General features: G+C 43.2%; 2 protein-coding genes across 6 annotated transcripts; one reads left to right on the top strand and one right to left on the bottom strand.

Annotated features, from left to right (window-relative positions):
* Positions 1-2554: 2554 nt before the first annotated feature.
* LOC106601552 (branched-chain-amino-acid aminotransferase, cytosolic) lies at positions 2555-10811 on the top strand. Its single transcript, XM_014193853.3, has 11 exons — positions 2555-2649; positions 5393-5464; positions 5948-6148; positions 6395-6505; positions 6591-6710; positions 7072-7235; positions 7746-7888; positions 9617-9702; positions 9883-10023; positions 10122-10196; positions 10360-10811. Exons 1-11 carry the CDS (start codon positions 2632-2634, stop codon positions 10399-10401), a joined length of 1173 nt encoding a protein of 390 aa, XP_014049328.1. The 5' UTR covers positions 2555-2631; the 3' UTR covers positions 10402-10811.
* A 1629-nt stretch (positions 10812-12440) lies between these two features.
* Positions 12441-18601, bottom strand: in35 (Interferon-induced 35 kDa protein homolog). Of its 5 annotated transcripts, XM_014193781.2 has the most exons (10): positions 18554-18601; positions 18125-18161; positions 17967-18044; positions 15240-15398; positions 14943-15059; positions 14501-14648; positions 14318-14427; positions 13908-14094; positions 13629-13738; positions 12441-13246 (listed from the first exon to the last, which is right to left on the bottom strand). In XM_014193781.2, the coding sequence occupies exons 2-10, from the start codon at positions 18134-18136 to the stop codon at positions 13037-13039; spliced, it is 1131 nt and encodes a 376-aa protein (XP_014049256.1). In that variant the 5' UTR covers positions 18137-18161; positions 18554-18601; the 3' UTR covers positions 12441-13036.
* Positions 18602-21823: the final 3222 nt, after the last annotated feature.

The following is a 21823-nucleotide window of genomic DNA, read 5'->3' as shown; positions in this document are numbered from 1 at the left end:
ATATTTTTTATTTACAATACACACATTTTGATACAGTAAAATACATTTGATTAGTAACAATTAGACAAGTTTTTGCAAAATATTTTGCAATCCTCCAATAGGATAGCATCCTATTTGCACGTAAGGTAAATTCATTATTTTCAGTCAGTAGTCTTGGCTACATAGGTTCTGTGAGTGTGATAGCCAGAGTGCCTAGTATTTAATATACTGTATATCTCAGTGGTGCACTAGAAGTGAAACCCAAAGATCATACAAAGTGTGCAACCGGGAAATGCTTCCCAAGAGTTGCATCAGCTTTCTATATGCACACCAGAGAGGAAAAGGCGAAGCGAGATGTTTTACTCAGCCCAAAATCAGTCAACAAAAATAAACCCACGAAGTGAGGAGTTTTTGTATGGAGGTCAATGAGAGAGTGTAGAATTTGGTCAGTAAAAAAGGTAATTGCTAATTTGCTGCAAGAGTCTTTTTTTTATGGAATAGAAGTTTCGTAATGGTTAGGTTGTTATGAATGCACTGATATAATTGGACGCAGGTGGCATTTCGGCAACTTTGAAAAAAATTGACTTTATATCTGAGGTACGCCTGTTGGGATAGAGGACTCATCATGGATCTAACTCGTTTTGGCATGGTCATTGCTATTGAGGAGTGGGGATTCCGTTGAGTTTGGAGCAATCAGCCAATAAAGAAGAAGAAAATGGACTACTTTGAAATGGAGATAGCCTCAATTGTGCTGCCCATGCTGTCATAGACACTATAATGGCACAGATACAAAGATGAGTCCTCTATCTATCTCTATGGCATGTTGTTCAAACGCATATCTGCCCTTTTAAATCAAATCAAATTGTATTTATCACATGCGCCGAATACAATAGCTTTAAGCTTTAAGCTTTAAGGTATAATGTACAGACAAAAGTATGGTAGGATGTGAAATGCTTACTTACAGGCCCTTAACCAACAATGCAGTTCAAGAAATAGAGTTAATAAAAGATTGACTAAATAAACTAAAGTCAAAAATACTACTAATAATAGATCATATTACACAATAAATGTACATAACAATAATGAGGCTACAAACAGGGTACCAAGTCAATGTGCGGGGATACAGGTTAGTCGGAATAATTTGTAATGTGACTATGCATAGATAATAAACAGCAGTGGGGGTGGGCCTTCCTCTGACAACACCTAGTTAGTATTTTTATTTAACTAGAACAAATTCTTATTTACAATGATGGCCTACCCCGGGACAGTTGTGCACCACCCTATCAGACTCCCAATCACAGCCAGATGTGACACAGCCTGGATTTGAACCAGGTACTGCAGTGACACCTCTTGCACAGGGATGCAGTGTCTTAGACCACTGTGCCACTCAGTAGCCCTGAGTATATAGGTCTTGGATGGCAGGAAGCTTGGCCCCAGTGATATACTGGGCTGTACACACTACCTTCAGTAGCGCTTTACGGTCAGATGCCGAGCAGTTGCCATACCAGGCGGGGATGTAACAGGTCAGGATGCTCTCAATGTTTTTTTTTTAAATTATTTTTATTTTTTTGATGCTCTTGAAAGTGCAGCTGTAGAACTTTTTGAGGATCTGGGGACCCATGCCAAATCTTTTCATTCCCCTGAGGGAGAAAAAAATGTTGTCGTGCCCTCATCACAACTGTTTTGGTGTGTTTGAACCATGATAGTTTGTTAGTGATGTGGACACCAAGGAACTTGAAACTCTTGACCCGCTCCACTTCAGTCCTGTCGATGTTAATGGGGGCCTGTTCGGTCCTCCTTTTCCTCATTGGCTAGAATGGTCCCACCTGATCTCGCCTCCTCCCGCCTATCTTCCATCTTTGAGGACATGCATTTCTATTGTTAGAGCTGCCTCTTGACTATATTGTCAATATAATAGACAATCTTTGTGGACACGCTATTGGACAATGCAAGTGTGCTGAATGCTGATGGACAACATTGGCATGTAAAGAAAACGATAGTGTTCAACATATTATTATTATTACAAAGATTTAGACAATATTACAGGAGAAATTATGCATTATATAACAAATACACTTCTAAACGATGGTTACGTTGTAGTATTTAAATGCCCATCCCACCGACGCCCAATCAAATAACAAGATTGCTACAACTCCCTTTCGTAGACCAATCGTGGCCATCTCCACTCTTGGTCTTTTGAACTTGATTAACCTCGTTTATTCGAACCCTTCTAACCTTGTCTGTTTTGTACAACCACATGGCAGAGATTCGTCACGCCTATGTCATCTTCAACACACTGCAGTGCTGACTATTATCATCTTACATTATAATTTGCTGTATATTTTATTAACAATGAATTCAGTATTCATACCAGCATGTCTTCAGATGACGTCTTTATTATTTCGTGTAAAGGTAAAATAGCCTACTTGAAAGTCAATGGAATTTGCAAACCTATTCGTACACAATTTACCAATAAAATATATAAGAAATATATATCAGATACGAATTTGGACATGGTTGGTGTTTTATTATTTTTATCTCAAGAACATTGTTGTCATTATGCCAAGGTCCAATACGGAACACAAATGATCACTGCTTATAGAATTTGCTCCCACACGGACACATTTACCATTCATTAGCTACGTTGCGGCGATGGCAGCTCTGAGGACGGTGAGTCCAAAGATCACTCTCTTATATCGCTATTGTCTGTTTATCTCGATCGTCTCTGTAAATAGTTAACAGTGCGGGGCTAATGTGTTGAACAAGTAAGAGTTAATGGACCTCCACTATTTACTTGTTTAACTGATGTGCTACTAGCCCCGCGCTGCGTTACCTTCAGTCTATCAGTTACACAGGCGCAGCTAGCCAAGTAATGTAATGTTAGCTAGCAGCTACTGCTTTTGGTGACGTTATTCATGTTGGCAGTGTCGAAGCGTGCAGTCACAGATTAATAGGCCTAGGGGAGTCTTTGCGCCAGTAATCGGAGCGGGGGTGATAAATAAATGTGTGGCGTAAAAATAGGATCTTTAACAAATGTTCATTGTCATGCAAAATAACAATGCAGCAATGAAGATTTAGGGTGGATTACATTAATCCGAATCTTTAGCCAGTCAGGAACTACAGGTGTAAGCTTTAAAATGTGAAGGGTGTTTTTTACGATAAAAGCGAAATCTCAATGCATGGAAATACAGTGTCAAATTACGTTTCATTGCAAAGAGGTGGTTTTCCCTAGAAATGGCATGCCTGCTATGAGGTGTTGGCTATGTCTCCAACACACACACACACACACACTCTCTCAGTATACCTTCACCAGACAGGCCAAAACATACAGTACCAGTCAAGTTTGGACACCTACTCATTCAAAGGTTTAAATTTATTTTTACTATTGTAGATTTTCTACATTGTAGATTAATAGTAAAGACATAAACTATGAAATAACACCCATTATGGAATCATGTAGTAATCTAAAAAGTGTTAAACAGATCAAAATATATTTGAGATTCTTCAAAGTAGCCTCCCTTTGCAATGATGACAGCTTTGCACATTCTTGGCATTCTCTCAACCAGCTTCATGAGGTAGTCACCTGTAATGCATTTCAATTAACAGGTGTGCCTTGTTAAAAGTGAATTTGTGGAATTTCTTTACTTAATGTGTTTGAGCCAATCAGTTGTGGTGTGATAAGGTAGGGGTGGTATACAGAAGATTGCCCTATTTGGTAAAAGACCAAATCCATATTATGGCAAGAACAGCTCAAATAAGCAAAGAGAAACAACAGTCCATCATTACTTTAGGACATGAAGGTCAGTCAATCTGGAAAATTTCAAGAATTTTGAAAGTTTCTTCAAGTGCAGTTGCAAAAACCATCAAGCGCTATGATGAAACTGGCTCTCATGAGGACAGCCACAGGAAAGGGAGACCCAGCGTTGCCTCTTCTGCAGAGGACAAGTTCATTAGAGTTAAGTGCACCTCCGATTGCAGCCCAAATAAATGCTTCACAGAGTTCAAGAAACAGACAAATCTCAACATCGACTGTTCAGAGGAGACTGCGTGAATCAGACCTTCGTGGTCGAATTGCTGCAAAATTGCTGCAAAGAACCAACTACTAAAGGACATCAATAAGAATAGACTTGATGAGACCAAATTTGAGATTTTTGGTTCCAACCGCTGTGTCTTTGTGAGACGCAGAGTAGGTGAACAGATGATCTCTGCATGTGTGGTTCCCCCCGTGAAGCATGTAGGAAGTGTGGGGGTGCTTTGCTGGTGACACTGTCCGTGATTTATTTAGAATTCAAGGCGCACTTAACCAGCATGGCTACCACAGCATTCTGCAGCGATATGCCATCTGGTTTGGGCTTAGTCCCACTATCATTTGTTTTTCAACAGGACAATAACCCAAAACAAACCTCCAGGTTGTGTAAGGGCTTCCAATGCATCCCAAAGCTGTTCGATGGGGTTGAGGTCAGGGCTCTGTGCAGGCCAGTCAAGTTCTTCCACACCGATCTCAACAAATCGGTTCTGTATGGACCTCACTTTGTCATGCTGAAACAGGGAAGGGCCTTCCCCAAACCGTTGCCACAAAGTTGGAAGCACATAATCGTCTACAATGTCATTATAGGCTTTAGCATTAAGATTTCCCTTCACTGGAACTAAGGGGCCTAGCCCGAACCATGAAAAACAGCCCCAGACCATTATTCCTCCTCCGCCGAACTTTACAGTTGGCACTATGCATTGGGGCAGGTAGCGTTCTCCTGGCATTGGCCAAACACAGATTTGTCCGTCGGATTGCCAGATGGTGAAGCGTGATTCATCATGAGTTTTGCAACCGAGGACAGACAATTTTTACGCGCTTCAGCACTCGGCGGTCCCGCTCTGTGAGCTTGTGTGGTCTACCACTTCGCGGCTGAGCCGTTGTTGCTCCTAGACGTTTCTACTTCACAATAAGAGCACTTAAAGTTGACCGGGGAAGCTCTAGCAGGGCAGGAATTTGACGAACTGACATGTTGAAAAGGGTGCATCCTATGACGGAGTCACGTTGAAAGTCCCTGAGCCCTTCCGTAAGGCCATTCTACTACCAATGTTTGTCTATGGAGTTTGCATGGCTGTGTGCTCGATTTTTATACACCTGTCAGCAACGGGTGTGGCTGAAATAGCCAAATCCACTAGTTTTGAAGGGGTGTCCACATACCTTTTATGTGTATGTATGTGTTATATACACACACGTCACGCCAGACACGTGTGCTGGTTTACATCTATCTAGAAGAGGGACAACATTGTCACCTTGGTTGAGAAGGTATGTTTCCAATGTGGGAGTAGACTGTATTACAAGGTAGGTTATTTGTCATAATGTGAATTCTGGTAGCCTATATTCTTAACTTTACCGGGATTATTAAATGTAATGTTTTCTGTTTATTAGGCACTTCATGGACGGTTCATTCAAGCCATCCCCTACTCTGTGGGGCCGTTGCGGTTTGCCAGCTCATTCAAGGTAATATAAAAAGGAGAAGTAATGACCAGACACCTGAGCCAGTTTCCTGAGTCATTATTTACTCTCTATTGTCTGAGTCATCACAACCCCCAACACAGGAGGTTTTTAGGAGCTTGGCATGACTCTAAGGCACGGCTGTTTAACAGAGGCCTGCTGAAGCTTGTTAACAGGCAGAAGTGTCATTTGGCACCAGTCCAGTAGCCTACCAGTCAGCCCAGGGGTCTTTTGATCTAACTTTTTCTTAGTCCACCACGTGACTCTGTACCCTTTCTTCCCTTCTCTCACTTCCTTGTGCTTTGATTATTTAATTCAGTTTAATTGAAGTGCTTAATTGGCTCCCAAGACCACCATTAATTTCCGCTCCAAGCATGCCCTTTCATTACAATAAAGAAAATCATTGTGTTCGGCCCTCGGTCTGTTCCTTTCCCCTCCTCGTCTGTCTGTCCGTCTGTCTCTTCTGCTCCGCCCGTCTTCCTCTCTCAGGCCGCAGACCTCACTATCGAGCGCAACACTGCGGGGAAGCCCAAGCCAGACCCCGCCTCCCTGGTGTTTGGCAAGCAGTTTTCAGACCACATGCTGACCATCTATTGGTCAGAGAAAGAGGGCTGGAAGGTTCCCCAGATCAAGCCCTTTCAGAACCTGTCGCTGCACCCTGCCACCTCTGCCCTGCACTACTCCATAGAGGTGAGAGAAGGAGCCATAGTGCAGACATAGGAGACATTTGGCTATGTTAGCCTCGTAAAACCAGACAGACGTCGCAATAGTTCACATTCTGTTTCAAAAACGAAATGTGAGCGCAGCGGTCAATTTTCCTGACGAGGCTAGCACTGTCTTACTAAGACGTCTGTCCTTGATACAAGTCACCTAGCTTATTCTTTCAGAGATGGTTCATTCTGCCAGATGTATGAACAGTATGTCTGTCTCTCTCAGCTGTTTGAGGGCATGAAGGCGTTCAGAGGGGTGGACAACCACATCCGTCTGTTCAGACCCAACCTGAACATGGAGAGGATGCACCGCACTGCTGACCGCAGCTGTCTCCCTGTGAGTCTCTCAGACCTGGTCCTGAAGAACCCACTCAACTGAACCAAGTAGTTACAGGTCCTCTGTCCCTCCCGTCTCTGTGTAGTTGTTTGATAAGGTGGAGCTGTTGGAGTGCATCAGGAAGCTGGTGGAGGTGGACCAGGAGTGGGTCCCCTACTCCCTAGATGCCAGCCTCTACATCAGACCCACCTTCATTGGGATTGAGGTGAGCACTGCTCCCCCTCACAGACACAGGAGACAGTCACCATGGTTTCACATTTGGGGGTGGCAGGTAGTCTAGTGGTTAGAGCGTTGGGCCAGTAACTGAAAGGTTGCTAGATCAATTCCCTGAGCTGACAAGGTAAGAATCTGTCATTCTGCCCCTGAACAAGGCAGTTAACCCACTGTTCCTAGGCCGTCATTGTAAATAAGAATTGGTTCTTAACTGACTTGCCTAGTTAAATAAAAAAATGATCATATCTATTTTTGAATCATCTGCACTTAGCCCTAGGTAGTGACGCAGCGCTGTCACTGTTTCCTCCAGTAACACCCCTCTCCTTCCTCCCCTCTCTCCCTCCTGGCCTTAGCCTTCCCTGGGTGTGTCGAGGGCCAGCCAAGCCCTACTATTTTGCATCGTGGGTCCTGTAGGGCCCTACTTTACCACAGGGGCCTTCAGCCCTGTCTCTCTGCTGGCAGACCCAAGCTATGTCAGGGCCTGTAGAGGGGGGGTCGGAGCCTACAAGATGGGGGGGTGAGTATCACACTTTAACACACACACTTCCAAGTAGAAGTGACTCAATTTGCGAAATTAACAATGGGTTGCTTTGTTGCGTTGGAATTTCCAAAAAACGAGATGGTGGTTTCTTAATAGCTTATTAGCTATATAACAACTCATGTTTAACGTCATGGAATTATCAAGATATGGTCTGACTCTGGGGCCCCAAGTTTACTTCTGGAGACAGCTTGAGGCTTATAATGTAATTGTTTAGCTATTTTAACCATGCACATTCCTCTAGATTACAACATGTTGGCTGCATGTTAGCTGAATATGAACTTAATGTCCTGTCTGTCCTCTGGTAGCCATGTTGCTTTGACCTCTCTCACAAGGTCAGCCCCCTGCAGCAGGAGGAGCTGTTTATGAGGGTTGTGTGTTTCCAAGGGAGCTGCCTGCTGAAATGAAATATTCCACCACCCCTCCTCTCTCCCATGTCTATTCCTCCCTTTCACTCTTATACTTTGTCTCTCTCCCTCTCTCTGTCAGTAACTATGGGCCGACTATATCAGTGCAGAATGAGGCTATAAAGCTGGGCTGTCAGCAGGTCCTGTGGCTGTATGGAGAGCAGGAGGAGATCACAGAGGTCGGCACCATGAACCTCTTCATCTACTGGACGAATGAGGGAGGAGGTCTGTTTCACTGTCTAGTCTGTACAGTGCCTTCAGAAAGTATTCACAACCCTTGACTTTTTCCAAATGTTGTTTTTACAACCTGAATTTAAAATGGATTAAATTGAGATTTTATCACTGGCCTACACACAATAGGCCAGTGATAATGCCAAATGAAAATCCGAAATGTCTTGAGTCAATAAGTATTCCATCCCTGGCAAGCCTAAATAAGTTCAAGTCACATAAGTTGCATGGATGCACTCTGTGTGCAATAATAGTAATCAACATGATTTATTAATGATTTCCTCATCTCTGTACACCACACATACAATTATCTGTAAGGTCCTTCAGTTGAGCATTGAATTTCAAACACAGATTCAACCACAAAGACCAGGGACGTTTTCCAATGCCTCGCAAAGAAGAGCACCGATTGGTAGATGTGTAAAAATTAAAAAAGCAGACTCTGAATATCCCTTTGCGCATGGTAAAGTTAGTAATTACACTTTGGATGGTGTATCAATACACCCAGTCAAACAAAGATGCAGGCGTCCCTCCTCACTCAGTTGCCGGAGAGGAAGGAAACCGCTCCGGAATTTCAACACGAGGCCAATGGTGACTTTAAAACAGTTAGAGTTTAATGACTGTAATTAGGAGACCACTGAGGATGAATCGACAACTATGTAGTTACTCCATAATACTAACTTAAATGACAGAGTGGGAAAAAAGGAAGCCTGTACGAATAAATATATTCTAAAACATTCATCCTGTTTGCAACAAGGCACTTAAGTAATACAGCAAAATATGTGGCAAAGCAATTCACTTTTTGTCCTGAATACAAAGTGTTGTGTTTAGGGCAAATCCAATACAACACATTACTGAGTACCACTCCATATTTTCAAGCATAGTGATGGCTGCATCATGTTATGGGTATGCTTGTAATTGTTAAGGACTGGGGAGGTTTTCAGGATAAAAAATAAATGGAGCTAAGCACAGGTAAAATCCTAGAGGAAAACCTGGTTGTCTGCTTTCCACCAGACACTGGGAGATGAATTCACCTTTCAGCAGGACAATAACCTACAACACAAGGCCAACTCTACCTCAAAATAAGACTGTCAATGTTTCTGAGTAGCCGAGTTACAGTTTTGACTTACATCTACTTCAAAATATATGGCAAGACCTGAAAGTGGTTGTCTAGCAATGATCAATAACCAATTTGACAGAGCTTGAAGAATTTTTAAAAGAATAATGGGCAAATATTGCACAATCCAGGTGGGGAAAGCTCATAGAGACTGACCCAGAAAGACTCATTCATAGCTGTAATAACTGCCAAAGGTGCTTCGACAAAGTATTGACTCGGGTATGTACACGTAAATGAGATTTCTGTATTTCATTTGTAAAAATGTGGTTTTCACTTTGTCATTGTGGGGTATTGTGTGTAGATTGAGAGATTTTTCAAATATTTAATCAATTTTGAATTCAGGCTGTAACACACAAAAATGCAGACTAGGTCAATGGGTGTGAATAATTTCTGAAGGTACCATATGTCTGTTTGACTGTCTCTAGTCTGTCTCTAGTCTGTATGTCTGTGCTTGTTTGCTTAGTGTCTGACTGGACTGTCAAAATAGGCTGTCAGTGCTTCCCCTGTTGGTTGTTAATGTTTCTGTTCAACTTGAAATGGTGAATTCTGTTCAACTCCAAACAACGGTGTATAGATGATGTATGTGAGTAAGAGTACCTGTTTGTATGCAGAGAGAGAGTTGCTGACTCCTCCTCTAGATGGCATCATTCTCCCAGGAGTCACCAGACAGTCTCTGCTGGACCTGGCCAGAGAATGGGTAAGTAGGGGAGGAAGAGGGAGGCTATAATGGGAAAAGATTCAAGTTATTTGAGAACGGATAGAGAGAATTTAAGACCAGTGTAATCCATTGACATGGAAGACAGGAGATGGTTAGCAGAATTATTTTATTGGAATTATAGTGATGCACAGTCATACGGACTTGTTTTGTTTCCTTCAGGGAGAGTTCAAAGTGACAGAGCGCACAATGGGCATGAAGGAGCTGCTCGGTGCTCTGGACTCAGGCAAGATTACGGAGGTGTTTGGTGCTGGGACGGCCTGTGTCGTCTGTCCCGTCGGCAGCCTGCTCTACAAAGGGAAGGTAACCACAAGTCTTGGTGTATTTACATTTTTCTGAAACCCTTTTGTTTTGCCCTCAAACAAAATGCTCCAGATTATATTCTCTCTCCCCTCCCTCAGACCTACCAAATTCCTACAATGCAGAATGGTCCAGACCTGGCCAAGAGGTTCCACAAAGAGCTGACAGACATGCAGGTAAGCAGGTCTGCCCTAATGCTTGCTTTGACCCTTTAAACAGAGTACTTCCCTCCGATATTAATTTCAACTAAATACATTTTGTCTGCTCTAAGCAACAAAATAAAGATGATGCTCTTTTTTTTGTTTCCACTCTTCTCGCCTGGCGCCATCCACTCCTCAGTATGGCCGGAAACAGAGTGAATGGGCACCACTGGTCGTTTAATTGGCAGTTTGCACATGCCAATCATATCGCGACCAGTCCCCCGCTCCATCTTCAAGACCAGCAGCTTCAGCACAACCCATAATGCACTCCTTCTGATAGGCTGGCTGACCGGCAGAGATGAACAGGTCACGTCTGTTACTCTTGGTGATTCTGCGGGGACTTGTAAAGGGATAGGGTTAGTCTGTCATTCAAATGTTGCAACTTGCATGGAATACCGACAGTTCCACAATACTGTATAAGTAATGCTGTGAAACAGCCGCAGCTTCGGTTCAACCAACCTACTCTAGTCTGTATTTCTGTATTAGGAACAAAGTCAGTCTTTTTCCTATTCAGTCCTTTATCATACTGTAGCACAGGTTACAGAAGAAATCGTCCTCCAAGCTTTTTAATAAACACTAAATGAGATCGTCTATAGGGTTGTCCGTGCTATTAGGCACAACTGATGTATTGTTGTAATAGTTTAAATATGCAATACGCACAACTATTGTAGGGGATTACTGGTAAGTTATATTGGTCATTTGCAATATGCGATTAACTTTTTACAGGTACTTAATAGGAACAATTGAGTCTGTTAGACATTTTCACTGGCTGACATCATAAGGAATGTGTTGACTGTACTGTTATTGTTAAGTGACTGTAGGAACACATCAGATCAAAACCACATCACAGGATTTGTTACTTTCTAAATGTCACTATATAACCTGAGGAAGTACAATGTGATTTAAAATACTTTTTGTTGTTGTAGAACCCATGTATATCAGGCCAGTAATACAAATGGTTATACTTACCATATTGACACCAGAGGTGCTTTTCAACAATCTCCTAGAAATGAGTTTACACTGACCTTAGTTTGATATAAGTGTGTGACAGAGCAGAAGAAAGTCAGTCAAGTGATCGTGTGTGTCTTTCTGGATTGGAAAGATACCACTAAGGAAGTGATGTTGAAAAGATTGAGATTAAAATGGAGAGGTCAAAGTGAACTCAAGCATGCACAAAGAGGTTAGCTATAGCTACATGATATACTTAAGCAATAAGGCCCGAGTGGGCGAGGTATATAGCCATGGTATATTGGCCAAGGGCTGTTCATATGCTGGATTCAGCCCTTAGTCGTGATATATTGGCCGTATACCACAAACCCCCATGGTGTCTTTATTAAGCAATAAGGCACGAGGGAGTGTGGTATATAGCCAATATACCACGGCTAAGGGCTGTTCTTACGCACGACGCATCGCGGAGTGCCTGGACACAACCCTAAGTCGTGGTATATGGGTCATATACCACAAACCCGAGGTGCCTTATTGCTATTATAAACTGGTTACCAACTTAATTAGAGCAGTAAAAATACATGTTTTATCATACCCGTGGTATACCACGGCTGTCAGCCAATCAGCATTCAGGGCTCAAACCACCCAGTTTATAATTGCTATTATAAACTGGTTTACCAACGTAATAACAGCAGTAAAACGAGTCATACGTCTGTTACCACAGCTGTCAGCCAACCAGTTTATAATGGAGACTTCAGAGTGCGAGAGAGACCATATTCAATAGACGCTATAGACTGTCTGACTTCTGCACTAGGTTGTGTGTAATCATTATATAGACTTAAGGTAACAATGAGTAGTTATTTTTTGTCTGAGGGTTTTTCTTGTCAATTGGAACAACCTTCTTCCTAATTCATTAACTGTATATCCAGGTTTATGTCCTCACCCTGTTGCTTTCCTTTCTATTCATGTATTTCACTATTTCATATCGCTTAGTTCTCTCCATTCCTCCCTAAGTGCCTGACTGGGTGTGTGGACTGTTGTTGTCCTGTGGATCAAACTTGTTTTTAGTGGTTGCAGTAGGCTATCCTGCTGTATCTGTGTTTTTGTTGTGGGACATTTTTACAATAAACTCTGTGTTCCATTGTCTGACTGGGTGTGGTTTTGCTGAACTATTTGTACTGCTTGATGCTCATGCACTTTACTCGATTAAAACTTAAATCTCCCATTGTCAGTGTAGTGCCTTCTCAGTAATAATGAACGAACCACACACCATCGTAATGTCTGACTTGGGTCATTGGACAGACTTTATTACAATCACTGATTCTACCGTACAGGATTGCTCTTTCAATATTAAGAATGACAGAAAACAATAGAATAGCATGATTATAGAACACTAAATAGTGACACCTTTAGAGAGCTGTAGAATACATATTCCTTCTAAACGTTAACTTAAAGATATCTAAATTAGTCTTGTCAAGCATAATTGACATTTCTTTGGCAACTTAATTTTGTTCTGAATATTTTTTCTTCACTAAAAACGTTTCACCCAAAATGATCTGCATACATAATCAGAAATGGTATAATAGATGTTCTACCAAATTATGTTTTGAAACAGGAATCCCAGAAAAGACCACCTCAGACATGATGTAAACTCAGTCAAAAGCTTTGGCACAGTGCCAACCCCTAAGATTAGCATTTGGTTGAAAGATTGCAATTGAGATCATACCTCTATCAGAACATGCTGATAGCAGGCCAGGATTAGATCCCCAGGCTGGATTTAACTGATCCTGTACTGAGATGGGATAGATGAGTGGCAATAGAAAGGTGTCTGTTGAGTTCACTAGGGGGAGTGCTATCAGTGCCTGGCCCTCTCACTGGCTCTGGTCTTCAGTGGGACAGTCCTCCTCGAACAGGGCCAGGGTGTGCTGCCCCAGGGGGTTGTAGAGGAAGGTGTCCACCTCTCCCCCACCGTTACTGGTCTTCTGGAAGTGGATCTCCAGCAGGTCCTGCAGGTTCTCCTGCTCCTTGACGGCAGGGATGCCAGTCAGCAGCACAGTACGCCCACACGCTGACAGCCGTGTCTGGGAGAGTGGCGAGGGGTCAGATTGGAGGATATCGCCTTACTGCAGACAGCTTCTAGACACTACTGGTTGGACTAGCTTGTCTGTAAGTCCCAAACAATGAGTTGAGCACCTATTATCTAGTGTACAGGGCCTTGAGTTTCCTAATTGTATAACAATCCCATTGTAGTTGTAACTTGTAACCAAATTTGAATGGGCGCACAACCACAGACTGATGCTGTGTACGGTTTATAACATTGCACTCCGAATTGATGATTTCACTAGGCATAAATGTATTTCTGCTGATAGTGTAGTTGGCCTATGATAAATTGCTTATTTTATAGTCTGGTTATCCTGGAGTTAAAGGGATAAACTCACGGCCATGAACATGAAATCTGCTTACCTGGAAACTTGTGATATCTCCATTCAGAAATGGAGTCACCTTCACACTGTGCTTCCTCCCTTTCTCAAACTCCACATTGTGGTACTGCTTGTCAGTCAGGCCTTTGGCAACTGTGGTAAACAATGCACAGTATGCTCAGTTAATCAAAAGTTGTACATTTCTCATTATATAAAGTCAGAAAGATGGACTGAAATAACAGTATGATGAAAATTCATTAGTCTGAGCTTTTTCCCTTTATGAAGAAAACTACATTTTCTGACAGGAACTTGACTTGCGTACTATTGTTTTCTGTAAAAGTGATGACCACGTTGCCAGAATCATGCAGCATGTCAGAATCTTCCACCTCCCCCCCTCCATTCTTGCTCTTGGCAAAGTGGATCTCCAGTTTGTCGAGCAAGAGGTCCTCCCTGACCTTCTTGGGCAGGTTGGAAACCAGGATACGGCGGGAACATACCTCGGTGTCCATCTGAGGTAGAGAGACCGGTGCGCACACAGACACTGGTTCACACAAAGGAATGCAATGACATGCATACAAATGAAATAAACTAACTGGATGTAATCCAAGTTATTCTGCACATGACACTCTTCATAACAGAGCCACAGTTGTTCAGGCCCTTGTATTGCGCTCATTACATCATCTTCCTGACACCTAAACACTAGTGAATGGAGATGGGTCTCTGTTGTTGTACCTCTACTTGACAGGGCACCAGCAGCTGTACGAGCTTGGCCTCCAGAGTGATGGCACAATCCTCGCCCAGATCCACCTTATGCTCCCTCAGGCTCAGGATCTTCTGGGCCACTGTGGAGGTAAGGTGGTATAATAACCACCGAAATAAAATAGGTGCTAGACAGAGTGAAGGTTTCGGTCTTACCTTCCTCATCCTCAAAAGTGATCAGTGCAGTGCCCTCCTCCATTGGAAACACTATATGTGGCTTCACATCAAAATTTAGTGTGTTTGCACCATCACCCGTCACTCCAGTGAACACAACCTTCTTTTCAGGCACTGCAGCAGTAGACACCTAAAACCAAGAGAGACAATCTTCAATAGTCAACTAAATTACATTTACGTCATTTAGCAGACGCTCTTATCCAGAGCGACTTACAGTAGTGAATGCACACATTTCATTAAACATTTTTTATATTTTTTTTCTGTGCTGGCCCCCCGTGGGAATCGAACCCATAACCCTGGTGTTGCAAACACCATGCTCTACCAACTGAGCTACAGGGAAGGCTAAATCTCATCACACCTACTACAGTACACAGCCACACCAAGACTAATAATACAGCTCCTTAGTTTTGGGGTGTGGCCCTACATTAGTCTGCTGCTTGAGGTGGTGGGTGCTCTCCTCCTCAAGCTGCAGTTCTTCCTCTGCTCTCTGGATCTCCCTCTTCAGTCTGCTCTCCTCATCATGCAGGGCGGCGATCTTCTTCTGCAGAGAAACATTACTCCTATCAGTCATTCAGGGAGAATCCAAAACCTCTATCAAGACCTCTCTCAACCCCGCAAAAAGCCACTAAGTATAGGAAAAGCGAAATATAGCGATATCCTAAGAAAAATGTTAATTCTAGTGTTGGTCTTTGGTTTAGTGGTTTGAGAGAATTTGTCATACCCTTTCAGAGTCTACATCCCTGGCTTGGTTGTTGTCATCCTCTTCCAGAGATATCCTCAGTTTGACTATGCGCTGTCTGAACTGTTTAGCAAGGTCCTCCTGGTCATCCCTGGCTCTGGACAGGTCCTGCTGCTCCTTCAGCAACTGATTGTGTTGAACCTGAGAACACAGATTCTATGAGGCCCTTGAGCCATGGGCTACACTCACAAACCAAGGAGATTAAATATGCATTAATTATTATACAGTAGACAAAGCCTCTCTATCTATCTATCCATCTATCTATCTATCTATCTATATATATACACACACAGTGGCGTGTGAAAGTATTCACCCCCTTGGCATTTTTCCTATTTTGTTGCCTTACAACCTGGAATTAAAATATATGTTTTGGGGGGTTGTATCATTTGATTTACACAACACGCCTACCACTTTGAACGAACAAGAAATAAGACTAAGAAAATTGAAAACTTGAGCATGCATAACTTGAGCGTGCATTCACCTCCCCGAAGTCAGTACTATAGAGCCACCTTTTGCAGCAATTACAGCTGCAAGTCTTTTGGGGTATGTCTCTATAAGCTTGGCACATTTAGCCACTGGGATTTTTTCCCATTCTTCAAGGCAAAACTGCTCCAGCTCCTTCAAGTTGGATGGGTTCCGCTGGTGTACAGCAATCTTTAAATCATACCACAGATTCTCAGTTGGATTAAGGTCTGGGCTTTGACTAGGCCATTCCAAGACATTTAAATGTTTCCACTTAAACCACTCAAGTGTTGCTTTAGCAGTATGCTTAGGGTCATTGTCTTGCTGGAAGGTGAACCTCCATCTCTGGAAGACTGAAACAGGTTTCCCTCAAGAATCTCCCTGTATTTAGCGCCATCCATCATTCCTTCAATTCTGACCAGTTTCCCAGCCCCTGCCAATGAAAAACATCCCCACAGCATGATGCTGCCACCACCATGCTTCACTGTGGTGATGAGGTTCTTGGGGTGATGAGAGGTGTTGGGTTTGCGCCAGACATAGCGTTTTCCTTGATGGCCAAAAAGCTACATTTTAGTCTCATCTGACCAGAGTACCTTCTTCCATATTTTTGGGGAGTCTCCCACATGCCATTCGGCGAACACCAAACGTGTTTGCTTATTTTTTTCTTTAAGCAATGGCTTTTTTCTTGACACTCTTCCGTAAAGCCCAGCTCTGTTGAGTGTACGGCTTAAAGTGGTCCTATGGACAGATACTCCAATCTCCGCTGTGGAGCTTTGCAGCTCCTTCAGGGTTATCTTTGGTCTCTTTGTTGCCTCTCTGATTAATTCCCTCCTTGCCAGGTCTGTGAGTTTTGGTGGGCGGCCCTCTCTTGGCAGGTTTGTTGTGGTGCCATATTCTTTAAAAAAAATGTAATAATGGATTTAATGGTGCTCCGTGGGATGTTCAAAATGTCTGATATTTTTTTAGAACCCAACCCTGATCTGTGCTTCTCCACAACTTTATGTTTGGAGAGCTCCTTGGTCTTCATGGTGCCACTTGCTTGGTGGTGCCCCTTGCTTAGCAGTGTTGCAGACTCTGGGGCCTTTCAGAACAGTGGTATATATACTGAGAGGGGGGGGGGGGGGGGGGGGGGGCAAGCTGGGGCCAGTTGTACTGTTAGAGGGGCCAGTTACATTAGACGTTATTGTTGTCATATCGTTTTGCATTTGGTACAATACTGTTGTGTTCTGCCTAAAGTCGTCCCTCTAGAAAATGTGTGGGTTAAATTAGTGTTCGCGTTGCCACTGTCTAATAACAGATGTAAAAAAAGAAAGATAGCAAAAATTAGTTATGTAAAAATTATTTCATACTCCACATTTAGGGGGGCCTAATGGGGGTCGAAAATTGTCACAGGGGCACTGCCCCCCCCCCCCCCCCCCCCCCCCCCCCCCCCCCCAGAACCGCTAGTGTTCTGAAGGTAATTGGTTACACCAGATCTTATTTAGGGGCTTCTTAGCAAAGGGGGGAATACATATGCACGCACCACTTTCCCGTTTGTATTTTTTTTTTTTAACAAGTTATTTCTTTCATTTCACTTCACCAATTTGGACTGTTTTGTGTATGTCCACTACATGAAATCCAAATAAAAAAAACATTTAAATTACAGGTTGTATTGCAACAAAATAGGAAAAATGCCAAGGGGGATGAATACTTTTGCAAGGCACTGTATATATATATATAATATATATACAGTATATATATATATATATATATATATATATATAAAATTTATTTATTTTAATTTGTTTTATTTATTATTCAAATCAAACTTTGTCACATGCGCCGAATACAACAGGTGTAGACCTTACCGTGAAATGCTTACTTAACCAACAATGAGAAAGAGTTAAGAAAATATTTTCCAATTATTAAAAGTAACAATAAAATAACAATAAGGAGACTATATACAGGGGTTACCGAGTCAATATGCAGATGTACAGGTTAGTCGAGGAAATGTGTACATGTAGGTAGGGGTAAAGTGACTATACATAGATAAACAGCGAGTAGCAGCAGTGTAAAAACAAATGTAAATAGTCCTGGTGGCCATTTCATTGTCTTATGGCTTGGGGGTAGAAGCAGTTAAGGAGCCTTTTGGTCCTAGACTTGGCGCTCGGGTACCGTAGCAGAAAGAACAGTCTATGACTTGGGTGACTGGAGTCAGACAATTTTTTGGGCTTTCCCAATTAATATCCTTTCTTTGGTCAAATATACCTTGCATTTGCTGATAGCATTTAGGATTCCATCCAAGGTGTTTTGTGATTCCTGGGTGTGTGACATTAAGGAGAAATCCTGAAAAAATGACATTCCATTAGGTCAGTCGCCTCTTTATAAAAATGATAGGACTCACTGAAGATGGGGTTCCCCCTTACCTCATCACACATGACTGTGGGAGAAATTGACGCTAATCTGTCGAGTATAAAATGTCGTGGAAAAAGGTGTTTAAAATGAAAAAGAGCTGTGATAGATCAAAAGACCAATTAGTGTAAATAAATATCAGAATTGGGCTGCCTGTCTAAACGCACCCAACGTCTCCACTGTCTAGTGTAGGCTACACTTTATAAAATAATAAGTCGTTTGAAACGATCTAGTTTAAAGCTTTCGGTATTCATATAGGCTACACATTCCTTTTTGATTCGGCCCAACTATCAACGCGTCCAAGTACCATTGACCGTTCATTTTAAATCTTTAATAAAAAAAATTATGACTCTTAACACACATCCAATCCATTTTAATTTCAAATTAGTTTAAAATCATTTAGTTACGATTTTATAGAAGACAAAGCGGAGTCAACCACTTACCGTAGTTAGCTGTTATGTAATGGTACATCTTTCAGTTTCAGTTTCTTCAATCCGACACGGCAGATTTCGACAAGAGGTAGGTGCTTGGGTAGCCCTGACGCGCACTCATTAAATCCTTGATTCTGCTCCAGCACAGCACTCAATACACCAGATTTTACTGAATATATATAAACTCAGCAAAAAAAGTAACTTCCTCTCACAGTCAACTGCGTTTATTTTCAGAAAACCTAACATGTGTAAATATGTTTATGAACATAACAAGATTCAACAACTAAGACAAACTGAACAAGTTCCACACATGTGACTAACAGAAATTTAATAATGTGTCCATGAACAAAGGGGGGTTCAAATCAAAAGTAACAGTCAGTATCTGATGTGGCCACAAGCTGCATTAAGTACTGCAGTGCATCTCCTCATGACTGCACCAGATTTGCCAGTTCTTGCTGTGAGATGTTACCCCACTCTTCCACCAAGGCACCTGCAAGTTCCAGGACATTTCTGGGGGGAATGGCCCAAGCCCTCACCCTCCGATCCAACAGGTCCCAGACGTGCTCACTGGGATTGAGATCTGGGCTCTTTGCTGGCCATGGCAGAACACTGACATTCCTGTCTTGCAGGAAATCACGCACAGAATGAGCAGTATGGCTGGTGGCATTGGCATGCTGGAGGGTCATGTCAGAATGAGCCTGCAGGAAGCGTACCACATGAGGGAGGAGGATGTCTTCCCTGTAACACACAGCGTTGAGATTGCCTGCAATGACAAACTCAATCCAATGATGCTGTGACACACCGTCCCAGACCATGACGGACCTTCCAACTCCAAATCGATCCCGCTCCAGAGTACAAGCCTCGGTGTAACGCTCATTCCTTCGACGATAAACGCGAATCCGACCATCACCCCTGTTGAGACAAAACCGTGACTCGTCAGTGTAGAGCACTTTTTGCCAGTCCTGTCTGCTCCAGCGATGGTGGGTTTAGGCGACGTTGTTGCCGGTGATGTCTGGTGAGGACCTGTCTTACAACAGGCCTACAAGCCCTCAGTCCAGCATCTCTCAGCCTATTGCGGACAGTCTGAGCACTGATGGAGGTATTGTGCGTTCCTGGTGTAACTCGGGCAGTTGATGCCATCCTGTACCTGTCCCACAGGTGTGATGTTCGGATGTACCGATCCTGTGGAGGTGTTGTTACACGGTCTGCTACTGCGAGGACGATCAGCTGTCCGTCCTGTCTCCTTGTAGCGCTGTCTTAGGTGTCTCACAGTACAGACATTGCAATTTATTCCCCTGGCCACATCTGCAGTCCTCATGCCTCCTTGCAGAATGCCTAAGGCACGTTCACGCAGATGAGCAGGGTTTTCCAGTCAGTAGAAAGGCCTCTTTAGTGTCTTAAGTTTTCATAACTGTGACCTTAATTGCCTACTGCCTGTAAGCTGTTAGTGTCTTAATGACCTTTCCACAGGTGCATGTTCATTAATTGTTTATGGTTCATTGAACAAGCATGGGAAAGTGTTTAAACCCTTTACAATGATCTCTGAAGTTATTTGGATTTTTACAAATTCTTTGAAAGACAGGGTACTGAAAAAAGGGATTTTTTGTTGTTGTTGCTGAGTATATATATATATATATATATATATACTGCTCAAAAAAATAAAGGGAACACTTAAACAACACAATGTAAATCCAAGTCAAACACACTTCTGTGAAATCAAACTGTCCACTTAGGAAGCAACACTGATTGACAATAAATTTCACATGCTGTTGTGCAAATGGAATAGACAACAGGTGGAAATTATAGGCAATAAGCAAGACACCCCCAATAAAGGAGTGGTTCTGCAGGTGGAGACCACAGACCACTTCTCAGTTCCTATGCTTCCTGGCAGATGTTTTGGTCACTTTTGAATGCTGGCGGTGCTTTCACTCTAGTGGTAGCATGAGACGGAGTCTACAACCCACACAAGTGGCTCAGGTAGTGCAGCTCATCCAGGATGGCACATCAATGCGAGCTGTGGCAAGAAGGTTTGCTGTGTCTGTCAGCGTAGTGTTCAGAGCATGGAGGCGCTACCAGGAGACAGGCCAGTACATCAGGAGACGTGGAGGAGGCCGTAGGAGGGCAACAACCCAGCAGCAGGACCGCTACCTCCGCCTTTGTGCAAGGAGGAGCACTGCCAGAGCCCTGCAAAATGACCTCCAGCAGGCCACAAATGTGCATGTGTCTGCTCAAACGGTCAGAAACAGACTCCATGAGAGTGGTATGAGGGCCCAACGTCCACAGGTGGGGGTTGTGCTTACATACCAACACCGTGCAGGATGTTTGGCATTTGCCAGAGAACACCAAGATTGGCAAATTCGCCACAGATGAAAGCAGGTTCACACTGAGCACGTGACAGAGTCTGGAGACGCCGTGGAGAACGTTCTGCTGCCTGCAACATCCTCCAGCATGACCGGTTTGGCAGTGGGTCAGTCATGGTGTGGGGTGGCATTTCTTTGGGGGGCCACACAGCCCTCCATGTGCTCGCCAGAGGTAGCCTGCCATTAAGTACCGAGATGAGATCCTCAGACCCCTTGTGAGACCATATGCTGGTGCGGTTGGCCCTGGGTTCCTCCTAATGCAAGACAATGCTAGACCTCATGTGGCTGGAGTGTGTCAGCAGTTCCTGCAAGAGGAAGGCATTGATGCTATGGACTGGCCCGCCCGTTCCCCAGACCTGAATCCAATTGAGCACATCTGGGACATGTCTCGCTCCATCCGCCAACGCCACCTTGCACCACAGACTGTCCAGGAGTTGGCGGATGCTTTAGTCCAGGTCTGGGAGATCCCTCAGGAGACCATCCGCCACCTCACCAGGAGCATGCCCAGGCATTGTAGGGAGGTCATACAGGCACATGGAGGCCACACACACTACCGAGCCTCATTTTGACTTGTTTTAAGGACATTACATCAAAGTTGGATCAGCCTGTAGTGTGGTTTTCCACTTTAATTTTGAGTGTGACTCCAAATCCAGACCTCCATGGGTTGATAAATTGGATTTCCATTGATTATTTTTGTGTGATTTTGTTGTCAGCACATTCAAGTATGTAAAGAAAAAAGTATTTAATAAGATTATTTCTTTCATTCAGATCTAGGATGTGTTGAAGGGTTCCCTTTATTTTTTTGAGCAGTGTATATAAAAAATGACCTTGAATAGATTTCTCAGGTGTGCTAGTGGCTGGAAAACATTCAGTAGCTTGGTGACCACTATGCTGTACTGATACCATTAGACTAATATGATAG

Source organism: Salmo salar, chromosome 03 (genome assembly GCF_965601325.2).
Source record: "Salmo salar chromosome 03, fSalSal1, whole genome shotgun sequence".
In the NCBI taxonomy this organism is placed as follows: domain Eukaryota; kingdom Metazoa; phylum Chordata; class Actinopteri; order Salmoniformes; family Salmonidae; genus Salmo; species Salmo salar.
Note: the sequence above shows the minus strand (reverse complement) of the source record. Positions and strands in the feature narration are given on the sequence as shown.